General features: G+C 48.4%; 1 protein-coding gene and 1 long non-coding RNA gene across 3 annotated transcripts in view; both read left to right on the forward strand.

The window, feature by feature from the left end:
* Positions 1 to 19,686, forward strand: part of LOC310843269 (uncharacterized protein) — a 217,324-nt gene that overhangs the window by 164,077 nt on the left and 33,561 nt on the right. The window contains exons 3-5 of one of the 2 annotated variants that reach the window (XM_083736319.1): positions 1,899 to 2,391; positions 3,140 to 3,221; positions 3,506 to 3,588. In XM_083736319.1, coding sequence (XP_083592445.1) covers positions 1,990 to 2,391; positions 3,140 to 3,221; positions 3,506 to 3,588 — 567 coding nt within the window. In that variant the 5' untranslated portion in view covers positions 1,899 to 1,989. Of the gene's footprint in view, positions 1 to 1,898; positions 2,392 to 3,131; positions 3,222 to 3,505; positions 3,589 to 9,409; positions 9,537 to 19,686 lie in introns of those variants that run through there. The other variant, XM_083736320.1, reaches the window with a different exon arrangement.
* On the forward strand, positions 15,012 to 16,870 carry LOC310844023. The gene is made up of 2 exons (XR_014563891.1): positions 15,012 to 15,126; positions 16,217 to 16,870. It is a non-coding gene; the product is annotated as an uncharacterized lncRNA (long non-coding RNA).

Raw genomic sequence — 19,686 nt, forward strand, 5'->3', positions numbered from 1 at the left:
ATGAACTTTGCTTGGTTCCTCCTTGGCAGCCAGCGCGATTGTTTCAGCAGGGCTAGAACTCAGGACCCGCTGCCTTGAGGGACATCTAAGGGCAGTTGGGCAGGGGAAAGGTCTCCCTTGGGAGGTGGGGGACTCTCCTTCCTTGGAGGTTTCTCAGCAGAGATCGGACGGCCATCTGCCATGGATGCTTGAGCTGAGATTCCTGCATTGCTGGGGGTTGGACTAGATGACCCTGGGATCCCCTCCTCTCTCTCCACTCCTGAATTCCAGGAGGAGCTTCCTTGCCTCCTGCAAAGCCATTTTCCCTGCAGGCTCTTCCTCTGGTTTCTGGCCAAGGGAGGGAGTCCAGCCAAGAGCCTCACCCCCAAAAGGATATCTGGGCATGGGCGTAGCCAGGGGGGCAGCTGCCCCCCGAATGAATAACAAATAATAAGATTATGAGTTTCTGCCAAGCGAGAGAGGGCTGAGCAGGATGGACTCGGCTTGGCAAGGGTTAACGGGAACTGAGCTGCCTTCCTAGAGAGGACAGGAAGCAAGGGGGGGGCCAGGTCCTCCAGCTCCAAGCCCCCCCCCCCCCCAGTCCTTTCGTGCTTTGGTGTCTCTCCTGCAAGGGCTGCCTCGCTCTCCCCTCCTGGGATCTGGTGAGTCTCCTCTCTCTCCCCCCCCAGAGGGTGCAGTGGGGGGACGGGGGGGGGGGCAGGGCTGCAGCAGGGGAGGGGGCCTGGGGGGCCTGATCTGCTCCTGCAGGGGGGGGACCCCAAGTCAGGGAGGAGGAGAGGGTCCAGCCAGGGAGGGGCCAGGTCTGCCACGCTCTCCTTCCTGCAGATCAGAGGATCCAAAACTCATTTGGCCCCCCGCCCCTCCCCCCTGCTTCAGAAAAGATCTCCCTTCTTTAAACAAAGGAGTCCCTGGGACTTTAACTCTGTGTGACGTCGCTCAGCCTCATTGCACAACGGACGAAAAATGGGCAAATGGTTTTCCAAAGCTGGACGAGGAGGTGGACTAGCCCCCCCCAAAAAAAAAGGTGGGAGAGAAAGGCCAGGAATAAGGAGAGGGACCCCAGCCCATAGTCTGGCTGCTGTATTGGGGACCAGTTTCCCAGTCATCTCCAAGGGCAGCCCCCCACGGAGGCCACTGCAGCAATCCCCTCGCACCCAGAGCAGGGCATCCCAGGACCACATCCTCTCTCTCCCAAAGGGATTGTTGCTGGCAAAGCAGCCGGAAATGGGCGCTGCTACTCACTGAGCCTCCAGGGACCTTGGCATCAATGGCTGTGCGTGTGTTAAGCCATCTAAGAGAATAATAATAATAATAATAATAATAATAATAATAATAATAATAGATTACCCGGCTAAATTGCAAGGGAAATGTCTTTGGCCCCACCCACTTGGCCCTCAGGGGGTTGGCCAGATATGTACCTGGCCCTCAGAGCAAAGAAAAAGGGACCCCACCCCAGGAGTCTGTCTTGAGAGTGGCAGAGAGTCCATGTGCAAGAAAAGGGGACAGAAGCAGGGGAGTGGGGGTGGGGGTGGAGCAACTCCTGAGGACCCCCGGGTGAGGACCCCCACTAGAGCCAAGCATTCATTTCCCACAAGATACAAATGACTTCCTCGTCAGTCAGGTCTGACTTCATGCACTGACTGGAAAGCAGCAGAAACCAGGTTGATTAATCTCACAGAAATCCCTTCAGTTGCCTCCACAATTTGCATTGCTAGAAGGCTAGAGACATATTTCTTCTCCTCTTACTCCTCTTTCCCCCCAAAAAGATAGCTCATGGTCTGGGATGTGGTGCAGTCCAGCCCTAGTTCCCAGCAAGACTCATCCATGCTTGCTCAGGGAACCATCCCCCCCCCCCCGTCCTACAAATTGTGTAACAGAACAATGTATTTGCTTTGTAGGATTTGCTAGAGCTTCTCATTTAGACGGGCAGAACTTGGCAGAAGACCAAAGGCTTCCTTCCGATCTCTCAGAGGCTCCCTCAGAGCACAGATGGATGAGCGAGACTCAGCTGGCCCTGGAACAGGAAGAGGCCATGACATCCAAACTGGGAGCAGTGGGGGGTTCTGGGAAAACTCTGTGCAGAAGATCCTGGGTGAGGAGGACACCCTCCGCTCAGAGGTGCAGAGCCAGCAGTTGAGGCAGTTCTGCTGCCAGGAGGCCAAAGGACCCCGAGAGGTTTGCAGCCGACTCTACCACCTTGACCGTCAGTGGCTGAAGCCAGAAAGGCACACGAAAGCTGAGATGCTGGACCTGGTGATCTTGGAGCAGTTCCTGGCTGTCCTTCCCCCGGAGATGGAGAGCTGGGTGAGGGACTGTGGAGTGGAGACTAGTTCCCAGGCGGTGGCCCTGGCCGAAGGCTTCCTCCTGAGTCAGGCAGAGGAGAGAAAGCAGGTGAGAGAGACTTTCCTCTGGATACTCCCAAGTGTCAGCATTGCCCTTGAGCCAGTGCACCAACTGGACTCATGCACCTCAACCCCGACTGGGCTAGGCGAGCTGGGTAGCACCGCCAGAGACCTCCTTTCTCACAGGAACAGGTCACAGAGCTGTGGACTCACAGCTTAGAGCTGAGAGCACCGGATTCACTGTCTCAATAATACAGTCGTTGCGCAGCAGAGTTTTGCAGAGTCTTGCAGAGTATAAACCACTCGGAGAGCAGCTCTGTAAAATATCTTCCTTTTATTCTGTAACTACAACTATGATACAAAACTATATACAGACCTGAATATTCTAAGCATAAATCAATGCTACATTGAGAGTCTGCAGCTGCTCTTAGCAGCAACCTTATCTCTACGATCTCTAACACTCTCTCTCTCTCCGATACACTGACTGACTGACTCTCTCACACACACACTTGGTGCTGGGCAGAATAAGTAGATAGCAGGACACGCCTCCTCCTCTCTGGAGAGTCAGCAGAGACCATCAGGAGATCATCAGGAGATTCTTGGGTATGGGAGGGGTGAAATCTCCTCACTAAGGGGCTCCAAACAGGCCGGAGAACATCCAAAAATGCTCTCCTAATGGCACATCCTTTTTCTGGGAAGGCATCCATGGAATGAGATCTAACACCCTTCAAGTCTTTGTCATTCTCTTTCTAGTATTTCTCCCCATTCTCTGTTTTGAATCCTTGTTTCTTTCTCAGGGAAAGGATCTCTTTGCAGAAATGGACCTGGATTCCTGTGAGGCAGAGAGGCCTCCGTTGGACACCAGAGAGAGGCCACTGGGTAAGGAGGAAGGTGGTTTTTCTCCGTTTGGTCTATTCTGTTGGTTTTCCAACTCATCTGAGGGTTCTTTTCATCTTGTTTTGGGGGGAGACAGTTGGGAAAAAGGGTCCAGAAGAGGGGAGATGCATTTCTGCACAAACAAACATATGAAATGGGCACAAACATCCAAATACTCTCAGCAAGTAAGGCTTTCTCAAAGGCCCATCTGTAGTTAGAGATGCCCTGTTTCACCTGTGAGAGAAGCAGGCACTCCTGGCGTCCTGCTAACCTTTTCTCTCTTGCAGGTGACAGAATGATACCAGCAAAACCTCCTGATCCGCCTTTTCATGGGGGCAGAAGGGAAGCAGCGGCTGTGGAACCAGATCAGGTCAGGGGAAGCTGCCTTGTGGGGACAGAGGCCGAGGGATGAAGCAATGTCATGGACTGGTTGGGCACAGAGGAATGGTGGGAGGAAGCAGCTGGGGAACCAGGAAGGGAAGACGGCTCAGAGCCCAAGGAGTGGAGGTGGAGGAAGGATGAGCGGTCAGAGGGGGAAGCCTGGGAAGAGGAGGTGTCAGAAGCTGAAGGGGTTGTAAGGTTCAGGTGAGATTGCTATAATAATAATAATAATAATAATTTATTATTTGTACCCTGCCCATCTGGCTGGGTTTCCCCAGCCACTCTGGGCGGCTTCCAACAGAGATGAGAAATACACTAAAATGTCACCTATTAAAAACTTCCCTGAACAGGGCTGCCTTCAGATGTCTTCTGAATGTCAAGTAGTTGTTTATCGCTTTGACATCTGATGGGAGGGCATTCCACAGGGCAGGCGCCACTACCGAGAAGGCCCTCTGCCTGGTTCCCTGTAACTTGGCTTCTCGCAGTGAGAGAACCGCCAGAAGGCCCTCGGAGCTGGACCTCAGTGTCCGGGCAGAACGATGGGGGAGGAGACGCTCCTTCAGATATACTGGACCGAGGCCATTTAGGGCTTTAAAGGTCAGCACCAACACTTTGAATTGTGCTCGGAAACGTACTGGGTGCCAATGTAGGTCTTTCAAGACCGGTGTTATATGGTCTCGGCGGCCGCCCCCAGTCACCAGTCTAGCTGCCGCATTCTGGATTAGTTGTAGTTTCCGGGTCACCTTCAAAGGTAGCCCCACGTAGAGCGCATTGCAGTAGTCCAAGCGGGAGATAACCAGAGCATGTACCACTCTGGCGAGACAGTCTGCAGGCAGATAGGGTCTTAGCCTACGTACCAGATGGAGCTGGTAAACAGCTGCCCTGGACACAGATTTGACCTGTGCCTCCATGGACAGCTGTGAGTCCAAAATGACTCCCAGGCTGCGCACCTGGTCCTTCAGGGGCACAGTTACCCCATTCAGGACCAGGGAATCCTCCACACCTGCCCGCCTCCTATCCCCCAAAAACAGTACTTCTGTCTTGTCAGGATTCAACCTCAATCTGTTAGCCGCCATCCATCCTCCAACCGCTTCCAGACACTCACACAGGACCTTCACCGCCTTCACTGGTTCTGATTTAAAAGAGAGGTAGAGCTGGGTATCATCTGCATACTGATGAACACCCAGCCCAAACCTCCTGATGATCTCTCCCAGAGGCTGCATGTAAATGTTGAAAAGCATGGGGGAGAGGACAGAACCCTGGGGCACCCCACAAGTGAGAGCCCAGGGGTCTGAACACTCATCCCCCACCACCACTTTCTGAACACAGCCCAGGAGGAAGGAGCGGAACCACTGTAGGACAGTGCCCCCAGTTCCCAGCCCCTCAAGACGGTCCAGAAGGATGTCATGGTCGATGGTGTCAAAAGCCGCTGAGAGATCCAGCAGAACTAGGAAACAGCTCTCACCTTTGTCCCTAGTCCGCCGGAGATCATCAACCAGTGCGACCAAGGCAGTTTCAGTCCCATGATGAGGCCTGAATCCCGACTGGAAGGGATCCAAATGGTCCGCTTCTTCCAGGCGTGCCTGGAGTTGTTCAGCAACCACTCGCTCAATCACCTTGCCCAAGAATGGAAGGTTTGAGACTGGGCGATAGTTGGCCATTGTGGCCGCATCTAAAGATGGTTTTTTAAGAAGCGGTTTAATAACTGCCTCTTTCAGCGGGTCTGGGAAGGCTCCCTCACGGAGGGAAGCATTCACCACCCCACGAAGCCCATCGCCCAGTCCTTCCCGGCTAGCTTTTATAAGCCAGGATGGGCAAGGATCCAGGAGACAGGTGGTTGGCTTCACTCGTCCAAGCAGCCTGTCCACATCCTCGGAGGTAACAGATTGGAATTGATCCCACTCAACTTGACTAGGCAGGACTCTAGCACTCTCCCGCCCCGGCCCTGGTGCCACGGTGGAGTCTACTTCTTCCCGAATCTGAGCGATTTTATCTGCAAAAAAATTTGCAAAATCATTGCAGGAGAACATGTGGCCCGTACTGGGCCCTGATGTTACAGGTGGTTCCGCTAAATTGCGAACCACCTGAAAGAGTCTCCTGCTGCTGTTTTCTGCAGATGCAATAGAGGCGGTGAAGAAAGTCTTCGCCGTCGCTATCGCCACTTGGTAGGCTCGACGTTGAGCTCTAACCTGTGTCCGGTCAGATTCGGAATGAGTTATCCGCCACCGGCGCTCTAGCCGTCTCAACGATTGTTTCATTGCTCTCAGATCCGTGGAAAACCACGGGGCTCTCCGGGCTCCATGCAATCGGAGAGGGCACTTCGGAGCCAAACAGTCAATAGCCCTGGTTAACTCCACATTCCAGCGGGCCACCAGGGAATCGGCTGAAAGGCCATCAACATGGGATAAAGCATCCCCTACCACTCTCTGGAAACCATTTGGATCCATTAAGTGGCGGGGGCGGACCATCCGAATCGGTCCCACCTCCCTGCAGAGGGGATGGGTCGCAGTGAAGTCCAGTTGCACCAGGAAGTGGTCTGACCATGGCACTTCTTTCGTTTCACTTTTACTTAGTGTCAGATCACCAACATCCGTAGAGGTAAACACCAGGTCGAAGGCATGTCCGCGGCTATGGGTTGGGCCAGACTTATTCAGGGACAGCCCCATGGAGGCCATGCTTTCCACGAAGTCCCGAGCGGCCCCTTGTAAGGTCATGTCGGCATGGATGTTAAAATCCCCTAGGACAACCAAGCTAGGTGTCTCCAGGAGAACATCCGCCACAACCTGAAGCAGCTCGGGCAAGGAATCCTTGGTGCAGCGGGGAGGTCGGTACACCAAAAGGAATCCTGTACTGCCCCATTGCCCAACTTCCAGAACATGCACTCAGGAAACTGGGTCTTCCCAATAGGACGCCTGGTGCAAACTAATGACTTCCGAAAAATCACTGCAACCCCCCCCTCCCCGCCCACATGACCTGGGTTGCTGTGCGTAAGAGAAACCTGGTGGACAAGCAGCGGCAAGGACAGGCCCATCTGCTTCATCCAACCAAGTCTCTGTTACACATGCCAGGTCAAGTCCTCCATCCATGATCAAGTCATGGATGGCAGTGGTCTTATGAATCATTGACCTGGCATTGCACAGCAACACTTTCAGGTCATGTGGGTATCCCTTGCTGATTCTAGTATTCATCCGGTCAGGACCAGACCCGGAGGCAGGGATAGTCCTCAGACAACGACTAAACCTGCCTCCTCTGTAATGACATGGTCTGGTCTTAGCGTAACTCCTCCTCCTACCCGTGATCACTGAGATCGGTTGTCCCAGTGCATTCCCCCCTGTGAAACATATCCCAGCCATTTTGTGGGCTGGGGCCCATTACCCGGCAGCCCTGACCCCTCCCCTTAAGAACAAAATAACCCCTTTAAAAAAACAACAAAAAACAACAACACAAATAAAACAGTACAAACAAAAAACAATAAAAATTACAAAATTACAAAAACATAAAATCAAACAAATTCCCAGGCCCAATGAACATCCACCCCCCACCCCCCCACATACAAAAAATTCAAAATAAAATTTTTAAAACATTTTAAAAGCACTCTGCACCCCTCCAGCAGTAACAGCAACTGTCCTAGTAAGGCCCGTCAGGCCCTGCCCTGGGCCAGGTGGTAAGTGGCAGGAAGGAGCAGGGCCCTCAGACACTCACACACAGGAGAGTCCTCCTGGGCAGCAGAGCGCAGCAGTCCCTGTGAGGCTTCAGGCCCCGCCCCAGGCCAGATGGTGAGTGGCAAGAAGGAGCAGGGCCCTCAGACACTCACACACAGGAGAGTCCTCCTGGGCAGCAGAGCGCAGCAGTCATTTATGAGGCTTCAGGCCCCACCCCAGGCCAGATGGTGAGTGGCAGGAAGGAGCAGGGCCCTCAGACACTCACACGCAGGAGAGTCCTCCTGGGCAGCAGAGCGCAGCAGTCCCTGTGAGGCTTCAGGCCCCGCCCTGGGCCAGGTGGTAAGTGGCAGGAAGGAGCAGGGCCCTCAGACACTCACACACAGGAGAGTCCTCCTGGGCAGCAGAGCGCAGCAGTCCCTGTGAGGCTTCAGGCCCCGCCCTGGGCCAGGTGGTAAGTGGCAGGAAGGAGCAGGGCCCTCAGACACCCACACGCAGGAGAGGAATTATAACAAATATAGAGTAAGCCATCTGTGTCAGCAATGAAAGCATTGCGTTGAGTGACTTTAAACTATTTTGATATGATTCTTGATCAATCTACACCTCTGCATCTCTGGCCATTTCCTCTGCTGGCCATTTCTCTTGTCACGTACACAGCCCAGTTGCTTAGACATGCAGGCATCTTGGGCCATAAAGATAGTGGGCAAGTTTCTTTGATGTAGTATGTTAATCTTAGGGCCAGGAAGCAGATCTCACATGAAGGTGATAATGATTGCTGTCCTCCTGGCCATCATTATCATATGTATTGCTTGTTTATCACCTCCAGGGTTGCCAAATGCTCTTATTTGTAGTTCTGTTCTTTGTTTACCCCGTGCTTAATTAGTTATGGTGGTTTAACTTTCTCCCCACGTGGGTTTGTGGAAATGCTCAGAAGAAATCTGATTGGTTCTTACGAATACTCTGTAAAACGTTCTTTTGTGAATAAAAACTACCTGGGTCAGGGGCTGCACACGGACAGGCACAGAGAGACATGATTATACGCACCCTTCCCAGAGCAATGGATCCAAACTACAAGAAAGAAGATTCCACCTAAACATTAGGAAGAACCTCCTGACAGTAAGAGCTGTTCGACAGTGGAATTTGCTGCCAAGGAGTGTGGTGGAGTCTCCTTCTTTGGAGGTCTTTAAGCAGAGGCTTGACAACCATATGTCAGGAGTGCTCTGATGGTGTTTCCTGCTTGTCAGGGGGTTGGACTCGATGGCCCTTGTGGTCTCTTCCAACTCTATGATTCTGTGATACTGTGAGTCTTGCTGGTTCAAGTCTCTTTGTGTATTCTTATTAACCAGAGTTCAATCCTTCCTTTACTTTGTGAATGCCTCAAGTAAATATCCTTCCTTTACTTTGTGAACGCAACAAGGGGTAACAGGGCTTAGTGAGCTGGGAGACTCTGTGGCAGAATGCAGCCCAGAACCAGAGGCAGAAGAGGAAGGAGGCAAGTGGGAGGAGGGAGGTCGAGAGGCAGAGATGAGTCAGGAGAAGGAGGAGCCACCAGGGGCTCCTCTCCATCCGCCAGAATCCACCCTCCCTGCTTCTCTCTCAGAGCCAGGAGACCCCCTGCAATGCAGGAATCTCTGCTAGATCATACAAGACAGATGACCATCCAAATTAGGCTTATCTTATTTCTAGACTGATCACTGTAAGCAAAAATTGGTTTCTAAGCAGTGGACAAATGAGAACAAATAGTGGTCTGGATTTACCTGACCAGCCCCATCCGCTGCAAAATGGGGCCTGCCCCCCATTTCTCTCCTCCCCCTCTCCATGCCCCAATGAACCCCTTGAATTTGGCTCTAGGGCATTGGGAAGGAACCTTCCCAGAACAGCACAGGAGAAGAGGAGAAAGTGGATCCTTCCATCTGCCCATCTGAGTAGGCAGAATGACTTGGAAAACACAAGGTGGAGTACCAACTATTTGCACAAAGACGAATACCCATAATTAAAACGCAGAATAAAATAAGCATCCATAAATAAAATGTGCAGCAAAGCAATCCTATTGAAACAACACCGCAATTAACAGGAAGGAAACAACAGAGCGTTGTGTAGCAGATCATATTTCTGCTGTCTCAGAGGAGGACATCTCCCTTTTTCTTTTAGGGTCCAGTCTGCTTTGAAGATGTCGCTGTTTGTTTCACAGACGAGGAGTGGGCGTTCCTGGATCCTGACCAGAGAGCTTTGCATAAGGACGTCATGGAGGAGAATCGTGGGATCGTGGCCTCTCTTGGTAAGCCTCCCTGTGGGATCATCCTATCTGCCTGGAAATTCAAAAAATACCTCTATGCGACCAACCTCATCTATTTTCACAGAGCTCAACCGTGGCCCCTATAACACCTGGGAACATAACACCCCCCACAATATACAGTAACTTACAGTTTTTTCTTTGAACAATCTTCCTCAAATTATTCCTTTTTCTTCCATGATTGGGCTGGCCTGAACTGTTAGTTTCTGTGTGTTGCCACTGTGCAGTGCTCTTGGAGTCACAAGACTCTGTTTACATTCCAGAGACATTCCAGACTGTTGGAAGTCTCACGGAAGACAGGAGACGGATGTGATGTTACTGGTTTCCTGTTCCTTTGTTTTTCAGTTGCTCTCTGCTCTCACAGAGAGAGGATGTATTTTTTTTTCTGTCTGCATAGCTTAGCAATAAAACTCTTAGCATGTAGCTCATATTTCTCGTCCTTCCCTGTGCTGGATACTCTGCGTAATGGGGGGAAACGTGCCTGGAGTCTTATCAGAGGCTCAGGTCGCTAATTATCTTTGGAGGGTAATCCGAAGGCTCGACTGGAGGAGTTGCTCGATCGAACGCAACTCTGACAAGAACTGCCCAGGCCATCTTAAATGTCAGCTTCATAATTGTTAGGAAAGATAAGTTGTGAAGTTTAGAGTTTACAAGGTTAACAGCTCAGAATGTCCTGCATCTGGGGAGGAGCTTTCATAACAACCGGGAAAGCTGTTTCTTCGTTCTTTCTGACTTTCGTTTTCTGCTGAGACAAGGAAGACGCAATGTCTGCATCTTCCGATGGTTTATCTTGCTGTACATACAATAAAGCTGTTATTTTAGAGGAACAGCAGTGTATTGGACTCTGTGTTTTGCAAGCTCACACACACAAGAAGCACTCGCTGTGCCGCTCTGCTACAAGTCTGGGAATTCTGGAGCTGTGGAAACGTACCGGACACCACATACGTAGCTTCAGGTTTTCTGTTTTTGTATTTGCTCCTGTCAGTCTTGGATTGATCAAAGAAATGACTGACAATGGAGATGAAGGGGGTGCCATGGTTGGGCCAAACAAAATTCATCCCAGAGAAGAGCTAGACTTATTGAATCTCAGGTAGTAGTAGCAGTGATGATGATGATGATGATGATTTACAAACTTAATCTTTTCCAGAACAGGATTGCTCTTAAATTGATGTAACACTGTAGTAATAACAATATTTTTTATTTATACCCTGCCCATTTGGCTGGGTTGCCCAAGCCACTCTGGGCCGCTTCCAACACATATATAAACATGAAACATAAATATTAATCTGATCCCATATAAAAAGAACATTAACTTTAAAGTGAACAACTTCTCCTAGTGGCCAAAATTGTGGAAACCTTTTGTGAAAAGTGTATTTCTGAGGTTTGATGGCTCATAACACCACTTTTGTGTGGAGTAATACCATAAAATTATATATCAATGGAAAGATAATTTAATGAAGAATGTAATGAAAGAACTTTTATGAAGGAGTATTTATTAGAACAGCAGTCATAACCATTTATTAGAACAGCAGTCATAACCATTGGCAACCTTTAGCTTTAATTACGGCCTTACAATGCCTTCCCATGATAAGAACCAAGTTTTTAGTTCTGCAACTGTAATAAAGTGAAACCAAGATTAAATTATTGCCTCTGTTAATTGGACTTTATTGCTGGGTTGCTTCTGACTAACAAGTTTCTTTAGTCGGCTCCATAGATTTCTGATTGGGTTAAAGTTTGGGCTATTCCCAGGCCATTCCAGCAGTGAAATATCTTTATCTTGAAAGCACCTTTTGCACACAGCAGCAACATGACATGGAGCGGAATCCTGTCGAAGTATAAAATAGAATATATGTGTGTGTGTGTGTGTGTGTGTGTGTGTGTAATGTTTCCAAGGGGTTGCTCGAGAGCAAGCAGGCAAATATCTCCCTGCTTAGCTGTGAAGCCTTGCTTTTGCTACCAAAATAAACCTTATCTGTCCGGAGCGCCACTCTCCCGTGGCTGACTCAGTCGCTGGCAGAATCCGTGAGTGGGCGGTTCCTGAAATTTCCCCAGCAAAGCAGCTTCTTGACGCCCAGTCTGCGCCTCCCCTCTCTGCACGGATGCTTTCTGCGCAAGGAGAGCATGGGTAACGGAGGACCCCTCTCCTCCCCGCTTTGGCCAGGCAAGTTGTGCTGGCAGCGCCTTGCCTCTTCCGACTCCTGCAGCTCTACTCCACTGGAGGTGTGTTTGCTCTGTTGAAGAGGAGCTGCTTCCCATGATCCCTGGAGGCTCTCTGTAATCCATTTGGCTTTTCCTCTCTCCCTCCTGAACCGATGGCAGTTCCCTGACAATATGCTTCAACACCTGTGAAAGGATCACCTGAGGAACGCTTCAGTTTGGGCGCAAATATTTCATTTATGCATTTTAGGGCATTTACATTCCCATTAATGACATAAATTTTGCCCACACCTTTCGCTGCCATACAACCCCAGATCAACACATTATCTGGGTGTTTCACGGTCGGTGTAATGCAAGTAGGATGTAAATCTTCTCTGATTCTTCTCCTCGCGTATGTCATGCCATCACTACCAAGCAAGGAGATTTGGGTCTCATCGCACCAAATAAGATTGTCCCATTGTTCCGCTGTCCAGTTAACATGGGTTTAATCTTTTCAACCTTTGCTTGAGAGATAACAATGGCTTTTTCCTTAGAATTCTAACATTTAGACCAGTCCTTGCACTCAACTTCACATTACATTGCACCATGTCATCTTGTATCCACCCAGATGATTTTCTTCTGTCATGTAGGGACAGTGTCTCCACTCGTCCATTGTCACTTGCCTTTGTGCACCTTTCCCTGCCTTTACCAGTCTGATTTTGTAGTGACTGAATCTCCTTATACCTCTTCAAAAATATATAAAGGCCAGCTCTGGTTAAGATTTTCAATTTCTTCATAACTGTAGCCTTGTTCACTTAACAGTACAATTTTACATCGCTTTCTGGGTGACCAGTCAACTATTTGTGCCATTTCTGTAATTTTATTATGTTTTACAAGAACACAAAAAACCAACCAACTTGATAGCAATCCCAAAGACACTGACAAAAGTCAACCTAAGCAAGTTGTGCTTCCTTTTTCTGGTTATTTGGCTATAGCATTAGCTTTAGATAGAATATCGGTAAATGAACAATTTCCGTTGATACATAATTGTATGATATTACTCCAAAAGAAGCAGTGTTATGAGCCATCAAACCTCTAAAATACACTTTTCTCCAAAAGTCTTCCACAATTTTGACCACTACTGTATATCAAACAAAGCAACAGTCAACCACTCAACAAAATCTCATAATAAATATGTTGCTTAATGACAAACAACAAAGGTAATAAACACACTGAACTCCCTTAAGTTCTTCTCCATTTGTTCCTGAGGTTCTAATCCCTTTTTGTCTCCATGGCAGATTGTGATGTAGCAGAAATCAAGAACGAAGGTGACCACGATAAAATCCCCAGAGAGAAGAAGCCACGTGAAAATTTGGAGTGCGGAGAAAGCTGCAGTCAGCGCTCCCATTCCACTTCCCATCAACAAAATATCCTTGGAAAGAAACTCTATCAGTGTGTGGAATGTGGAAAGAGCTTCAGTCACAGCCACAGTCTCACTTCCCATCAGAGAATTCATGCAGGGAAGAAACCCTATCAGTGTGTGGAATGTGGAAAGAGCTTTAGTCAGAGCTCTCATCTCGATACCCATCAAAGAATTCATACAGGGGAGAAACCCTATCAGTGTGTGGAATGTGGAAGGAGCTTCAGTCAGAGCTGTGTTCTCACTTCCCATCAGAGAATTCATACAGGGGAGAAACCCTATCAGTGTGTGGAATGTGGAAAGAGCTTCATGAAGAGCTCCTCTCTCACTTCCCATCAAAGAATTCATACAGGGGAGAAACCCTATCAGTGTGTGGAATGTGGAAAGAGCTTCAGGAAGAGGTCCTCTCTCACTTCCCATCAAAGAATTCATACAGGGGAGAAACCCTATCAGTGTGTGGAATGTGGAAAGTGCTTCACTCATAGCTCCTCTCTAACTTCCCATCAAAGAATTCATACAGGGGAGAAACCCTATCAGTGTGTGGAATGTGGAAAGAGCTTCAGTCAGAGCTCCAACCTCACTACCCATCAAAGAATTCATACAGGGAAGAAACCCTATCAGTGTGTGGAATGTGGAAAGAGCTTCAGTCAGAGCTCCAACCTCACTTTCCATCAAAGAATTCATACAGGGGAGAAACCCTATCAGTGTGTGGAATGTGGAAAGAGCTTCAGTCAGAGCTCCCATCTCTATACCCATCAAAGAATTCATACAGGGGAGAAACCCTATCAGTGTGTGGAATGTGGAAAGAGCTTCACTGAAAGCTCCTCTCTCACTTCCCATCAAAGTATTCATACAGGGGAGAAACCCTATCAGTGTGTGGAATGTGGAAGGAGCTTCAGGAAGAGCTCCTCTCTCACTTCCCATCAAAGAATTCATACAGGGGAGAAACCCTATCAGTGTGTGGAATGTGGAAAGAGCTTCACTCATAGCTCCAACCTCACTTTCCATCAAAGAATTCATACAGGGAAGAAACCCTATCAGTGTGTGGAATGTGGAAAGAGCTTCAGTCAGAGCTCTACCCTCACTTTCCATCAAAGAATTCATACAGGGGAGAAACCCTATCAGTGTGTGGAATGTGGAAAGAGCTTCAGTCAGAGCTCCAGTCTCACTTCACATCAAAGAATTCATACAGGGGAGAAACCCTATCAGTGTGTGGAATGTGGAAAGAGCTTCACTGAAAGCTCCTCTCTCACTTCCCATCAAAGTATTCATACAGGGGAGAAACCCTATCAGTGTGTGGAATGTGGAAGGAGCTTCAGGAAGAGCTCCTCTCTCACTTCCCATCAAAGAATTCATACAGGGGAGAAACCCTATCAGTGTGTGGAATGTGGAAAGAGCTTCACTCATAGCTCCAACCTCACTTTGCATCAAAGAATTCATACAGGGAAGAAACCCTATCAGTGTGTGGAATGTGGAAAGAGCTTCAGTCAGAGCTCTACCCTCACTTTCCATCAAAGAATTCATACAGGGGAGAAACCCTATCAGTGTGTGGAATGTGGAAAGAGCTTCAGTCAGAGCTCCAGTCTCACTTCACATCAAAGAATTCATACAGGGGAGAAACCCTATCAGTGTATGGAATGTGGAAAGAGCTTCAGTCAGAGCGCCAGTCTCACTTCCCATCAAAGAATTCATGCAGGGGAGAAACCATATTAGTGTGCGGAATGTAGAAAGAGCTTATGGAGGAACTTAGTTCCCTCCGCCTCTCTGTCCTGAGCCTGTGCAGTTCAGGAGAGGCTGGAGGGTTACCGGACCCAGAGGTAACCCCAGCTTCCTCTGACGGGGCTGAGAGTGGAGCACCTACAGGCAATGGGTCCTCTGGCGCCTCCATCGCCAGAGCAGACTCAGCTGGTGTCTGTACCTGAGGATCCAGCACAGGTGAGGACACTTCAGGCTCATGCCCCAACCCTGGCTCAGCTGGTTCTGGAGGCGAGGAATCCTGTGCAGGTTGGGATTCCTTAGGTTCAGCATCTGAATACGAATCCCAAGCCATCACACCCGGAAGCAAAGTCTCATTGCGCTTTCGTTTATCTGAATTCAGTGCGCTGTCTGAGCTTTGCAGGGAATTGGAATTCTGTTTGTTTGGTTCAAACATAAGGTGCTACTGGAAGGAATTTTTTGTTTTGACTATGGCAGACCAACACGGCTATCTATCTGTAACTGTATTCAGGGGTCAGGACACCCATGGAGACAAGTTATGTGAAAATAGTCAGCAAGTAGAATGCGCTGAGTTCAAAAAAGCTGAGATTTTTCAGTCAGCTCTGGGTAGTCTGGAGCAGACCGAACATTGCTTTTGCTACCAATCTGCTCAGCAAGGAAGCTACAAACCCGAGTGTGAGTGCCTGGAATGTTATCAAGAGGGTGCTGCGTATCTGCAGGATACCAAGGATTTCTGTCTCAAGCTGTCAGCTAAGGGTGATGGCTAGCTGATGTGCAGAACAGATAGCGATTGGACAAATCTGGCTAACAGGAAGTCCGTATCTGGGATGGTGGTAAGGTTTGGGGACTCTTTGGTTGGGTGGAAGTCCCGGTGTACTGGTCCCGGGGGTTAATCAAGAGGCAAGGTCCAGGCCATGGTTGATGAAGCAATATGAAGGCAGTCCATAAAAGTCGAAGCTGGGTGCAGGGCAGGGTTCAGGCAGCGACTGACAACCACCAACGTTGCTCCCGCAACTTGGGACTGTGGCTGGCTTTTATATGTCCCGAGGCATAGGGCGGCCCTGATCCTCAGAAGACTCGCCTCTCGTGGCCTGGAGGCGAGCACTCTTCCTGCGGGAACTTAGTTCCCTCCGCCTCTCTGCCCTGAGCCTCTGCAGCTCAGGAGAGGCTGGAGGGTTACTGGACCCAGAGGCAACCCCAGCTTCCTCTGACGGGGCTGAGAGTGGAGCACCTGCAGGCAATGTGTCCTCCATCACCTCAGGAGCCAGAGCAGACTCAGCTGGTGCTTGCACCTGAGGATCCAGCACAGGTGGGGTCCTTTCAGGCTCATGCCCCAACCCTGGCTCAGCTGCTTCTGGAGGTGGGGAATCCTGTGCAGGCTGGGATTCCTCAGGTTCAGCATCAGAATCCAAATCCCAGGCCATCACACCCGGAAGAAAAGTCTCATTGCGCTTTCCTTTACTGAAGCTGAATTCAGTATGCTGTCTGAGCTTTGCAGGGAATTGGAATTCTATGTTTGTTTGGTTCAAGAAATCTGCAGGGATTGTTGTTTGCCTGTCACGGTGTGGGAGAACAATCAACCCTGTCTGAAGTTGGCAGAGTCTGGGCAGTTTAAGGCCAGAACCAAACACCTAGACATCCGTTTCCACAATGTGTTTCAGAGTATCCAGTTAGGCTTGGTGAGATTGCAGTACTGTTCGAGCCAGAAGAACCTGGCAGATGGGTTCATGAAACCTTTGAGCTTTCAGCGTCATAGGGAGTTCTGTAAAGGTCTGTGTTTGGGGTAAGTGGTGAAACTTACGAGCCCCCAGCAGTGCAGGACGAGAGGGGTGTGATGGGGAATCAGAGCTTTACAGGGTTAACAGCTCAGAACCCATCGTACTGCCTGTTCTGGGGAGGAGCTGTCTCCAACTTCTGGAGAAGCTGCTTCTTTGTTCTGTCTGACTTTCGCTTTTGCTGCCGAACAAGGAAGCAAGATGCCTGCTGTCTCGGATGGTTTGTTTATTTTTACTGTTCTGCTGTAAATAAAGCTGTTAGTTTAGAAGAACAGCGTGTGGACTCTATCTTCTGCAAGCTTACACACCAAGCGGCTAGCGCTGTGCACACTCTGCTACAAGTACAGAAAGCTGAATGGAACACAGGGAAGTGTGCCAGACTCCACAACACTCTGCACCTCCAAGGAGTCTTCACACAACTGGTGGATCGGACCCTTCTTGGTGTAAATATGGTGAACCAGTTCCATCTTCCACAAAGGTTTGCCTTAGCCTTTGTACTGGAACAGCTAGTGACCACATCTGCGCAGATCATCCTGGCGTTTGGACTCTGCCCAAACTTCTCACAGGAAAAACATCCACTGCTTCCAACACAGCAGTGCCACCTGCTGGTTGCAGTGATGGTTGGGATGACGTGGCAGCCAACTCCCCTTGCTCCTCCTGCTTTGGAGATTTCACCCCCTGAACAGGAAACACCCCCCTTGTGCACTCTTCTTCCACAAGCTTCCCTTTTGTGGAGCTTTCAGTTTCAGGAACACATCCCTGCATGGTCTGGGATACTGTATCAGCTTTCCCCGGGGTGTAACCTCTGGCAGTCTGCTCAGCAGCACCCACCATCTTGAAGTGTCCATTATGTGATGCAGCTTTAATTCCTAGTATACCAGTCACAGAAAATTGCTGATGTGTTAACCAAGCTAAACCTGATGGATGCTAACCCTGTAGACACACCAATGACAACATGTTATCAGGTAGATGACACGGAAGAAGCATTTTCTGACACTTCACTGTACAGAAGTGTGCTAGGCAAACTAAATTTCATTGCCAGATGTTCAAGACCTGACATTGCAGTTAGCTGTAACTTGCTAAGCAGACAAGTCAACATTCCTACTGTTAAGGATTGGAAAGCTCTGAAATGCATAGCACACTATTTGAAAGGCACTATGCATTACAGACTGACATTTAACAATCAGAAGTCTGGTGGTCTTGAGATATTTGCTGATGCGAGTTTTGGAAGTGACACTACAGACAGGAAAAGCACACCTGGAATTTGCTCTATGTACAACCAGGGTCTATTTGATTGGTTGTGCAAGAAGCTGCAACATGCTAGAGAATGTGTTCAGAAAGGACTTGTAACGGTGTCCTACGTGCCAGGTAATGAAATTCCTGCTGAGTTATTGTTTAAGGTTGTTCCGAAGGATCAACACTGTACTGTAGTTTAGAAATAAAACTCTTTACAATGTAGCCAAACCTCTCGTCTCTTCCCTGTACTGGGAACCCTGCTGGATAGAATGTGCTTGAGGCCTTATCAAAGGCTCAGGTCATTAAACACGTCGGAGGCGATTTCAAAGGCTCAGCTCGGAGGAAGATGAGGCCTTATCGGCTTGGCCGAACGGAGATTCTGACAAAGATTCACAAAATGTTTAAGGGTCTGCGTACCCCTGCGTACCCCCAGGAAAAAAGCACTGGATCTAGCCATCATCTTTCTTTTTTCTTTTACAAACATTTTATTGGTTTTGAATGAATCATAGAATTATAGAGTTGAAAGGGACCCCAGGGGACATCTAGTCCAGCCCCCTGAATGCAAGAAACTCTGCTAAAGCATTCATGACAGAATGAACCACGCACATCACAAACACAATAACAACATTTATGTAGAAGTGTCCATGTACTGTTCGAATAGGAACCAAGACGGGTGACCAGTGGAATGAATAAATGTTTACTCCCAGCATCTAGTGCTTAAACCAAAGGGAAGCACAATCTCCATATTGATGCAGTGGGAAGGGGGTGGGGGTGGGGAGACTGCCTGTCTAATGGAAGAAGAAGAAGAAGAAGAGGACGATGAAGAGGAGGAGTTTGGATTTGATATCCCGCTTTATCACTACCCTAAGGAGTCTCAAAGCTGCTCACAATCTCCTTCCCCTTCCTTCCCCACCACAAACACTCTGTGAGGTGAGTGAGGATGAGAGACTTCAGAGAAGTGTGACTGGCCCAAAGTCTCCCAGCAGCTGCATGTGGAGGAGCAGGGAAGCAAACCCGGTTAACCAGATTGAGTCCACCGCTTTAACCACTACACCACACTGGCTGATGTTGTTTTATTCCCCTTCTTTTTTTCGTTAGAGTGTATATTAATTTCCCAATAAAAAACCTCCAATTAACATATCAAATCATAATCCAATAAAAATAAAAAACTAAAATAATAAAGATCAAATTGTTTTCCGAATTGTAATTTTGATTTTACGACTTCCCATAGCCTGATCCTCGAAGCATATCCAAATCTCTTTTTTTAATAATATTTTTTATTGTTATACATTTTATAAAATTCCATCCAATTTTTCGTTTAAACCCGCCTACAACAAATCTTAGTTATTTTTTGACTTCCTTCAGCGTCTCTGACAATCATCCATGGTTATACCTTTAATACACATTCCCTTTTTTCGTATTGCCATTTTTCCTACTTACTCCCATTATTTCTAATAAACAATACTTGTTTTCTTTTTTTTATAGTGCCTCTTTAAATCCCACTAGCGTTGTATTCACGCCACATATATTTTTCAGATAATCCACAAATTTCCCCCAGTCTTCGATGAACTTTTGATCTTTAGTATATCTGATTTTCCCAGTTAATTTATCCAGTTCTGCATAGTCTGTCATTTTTAGTCTCCAATCTTCTATCGTCGGTATTTCCTCTTGTTTCCACCTCTGGGCTAACAGGATTCTGGCTGCCGTTACCGCGTACTGGAAAAGCTTACAGTCCTTTCTTCTGATGTCCTTTCCTACCATACCTAAGAGAAAAGCTTCGGGTTTTTCCACAAAAGTATATCTTAACATTTTTTTCAACTCGTTATATATCATTTCCCAAAAGCTTTTCACT

The sequence above is a fragment of the Podarcis gaigeae genome (assembly GCF_964106915.1).
Source record: "Podarcis gaigeae genome assembly, chromosome: 4".
Taxonomy (NCBI): domain Eukaryota; kingdom Metazoa; phylum Chordata; class Lepidosauria; order Squamata; family Lacertidae; genus Podarcis; species Podarcis gaigeae.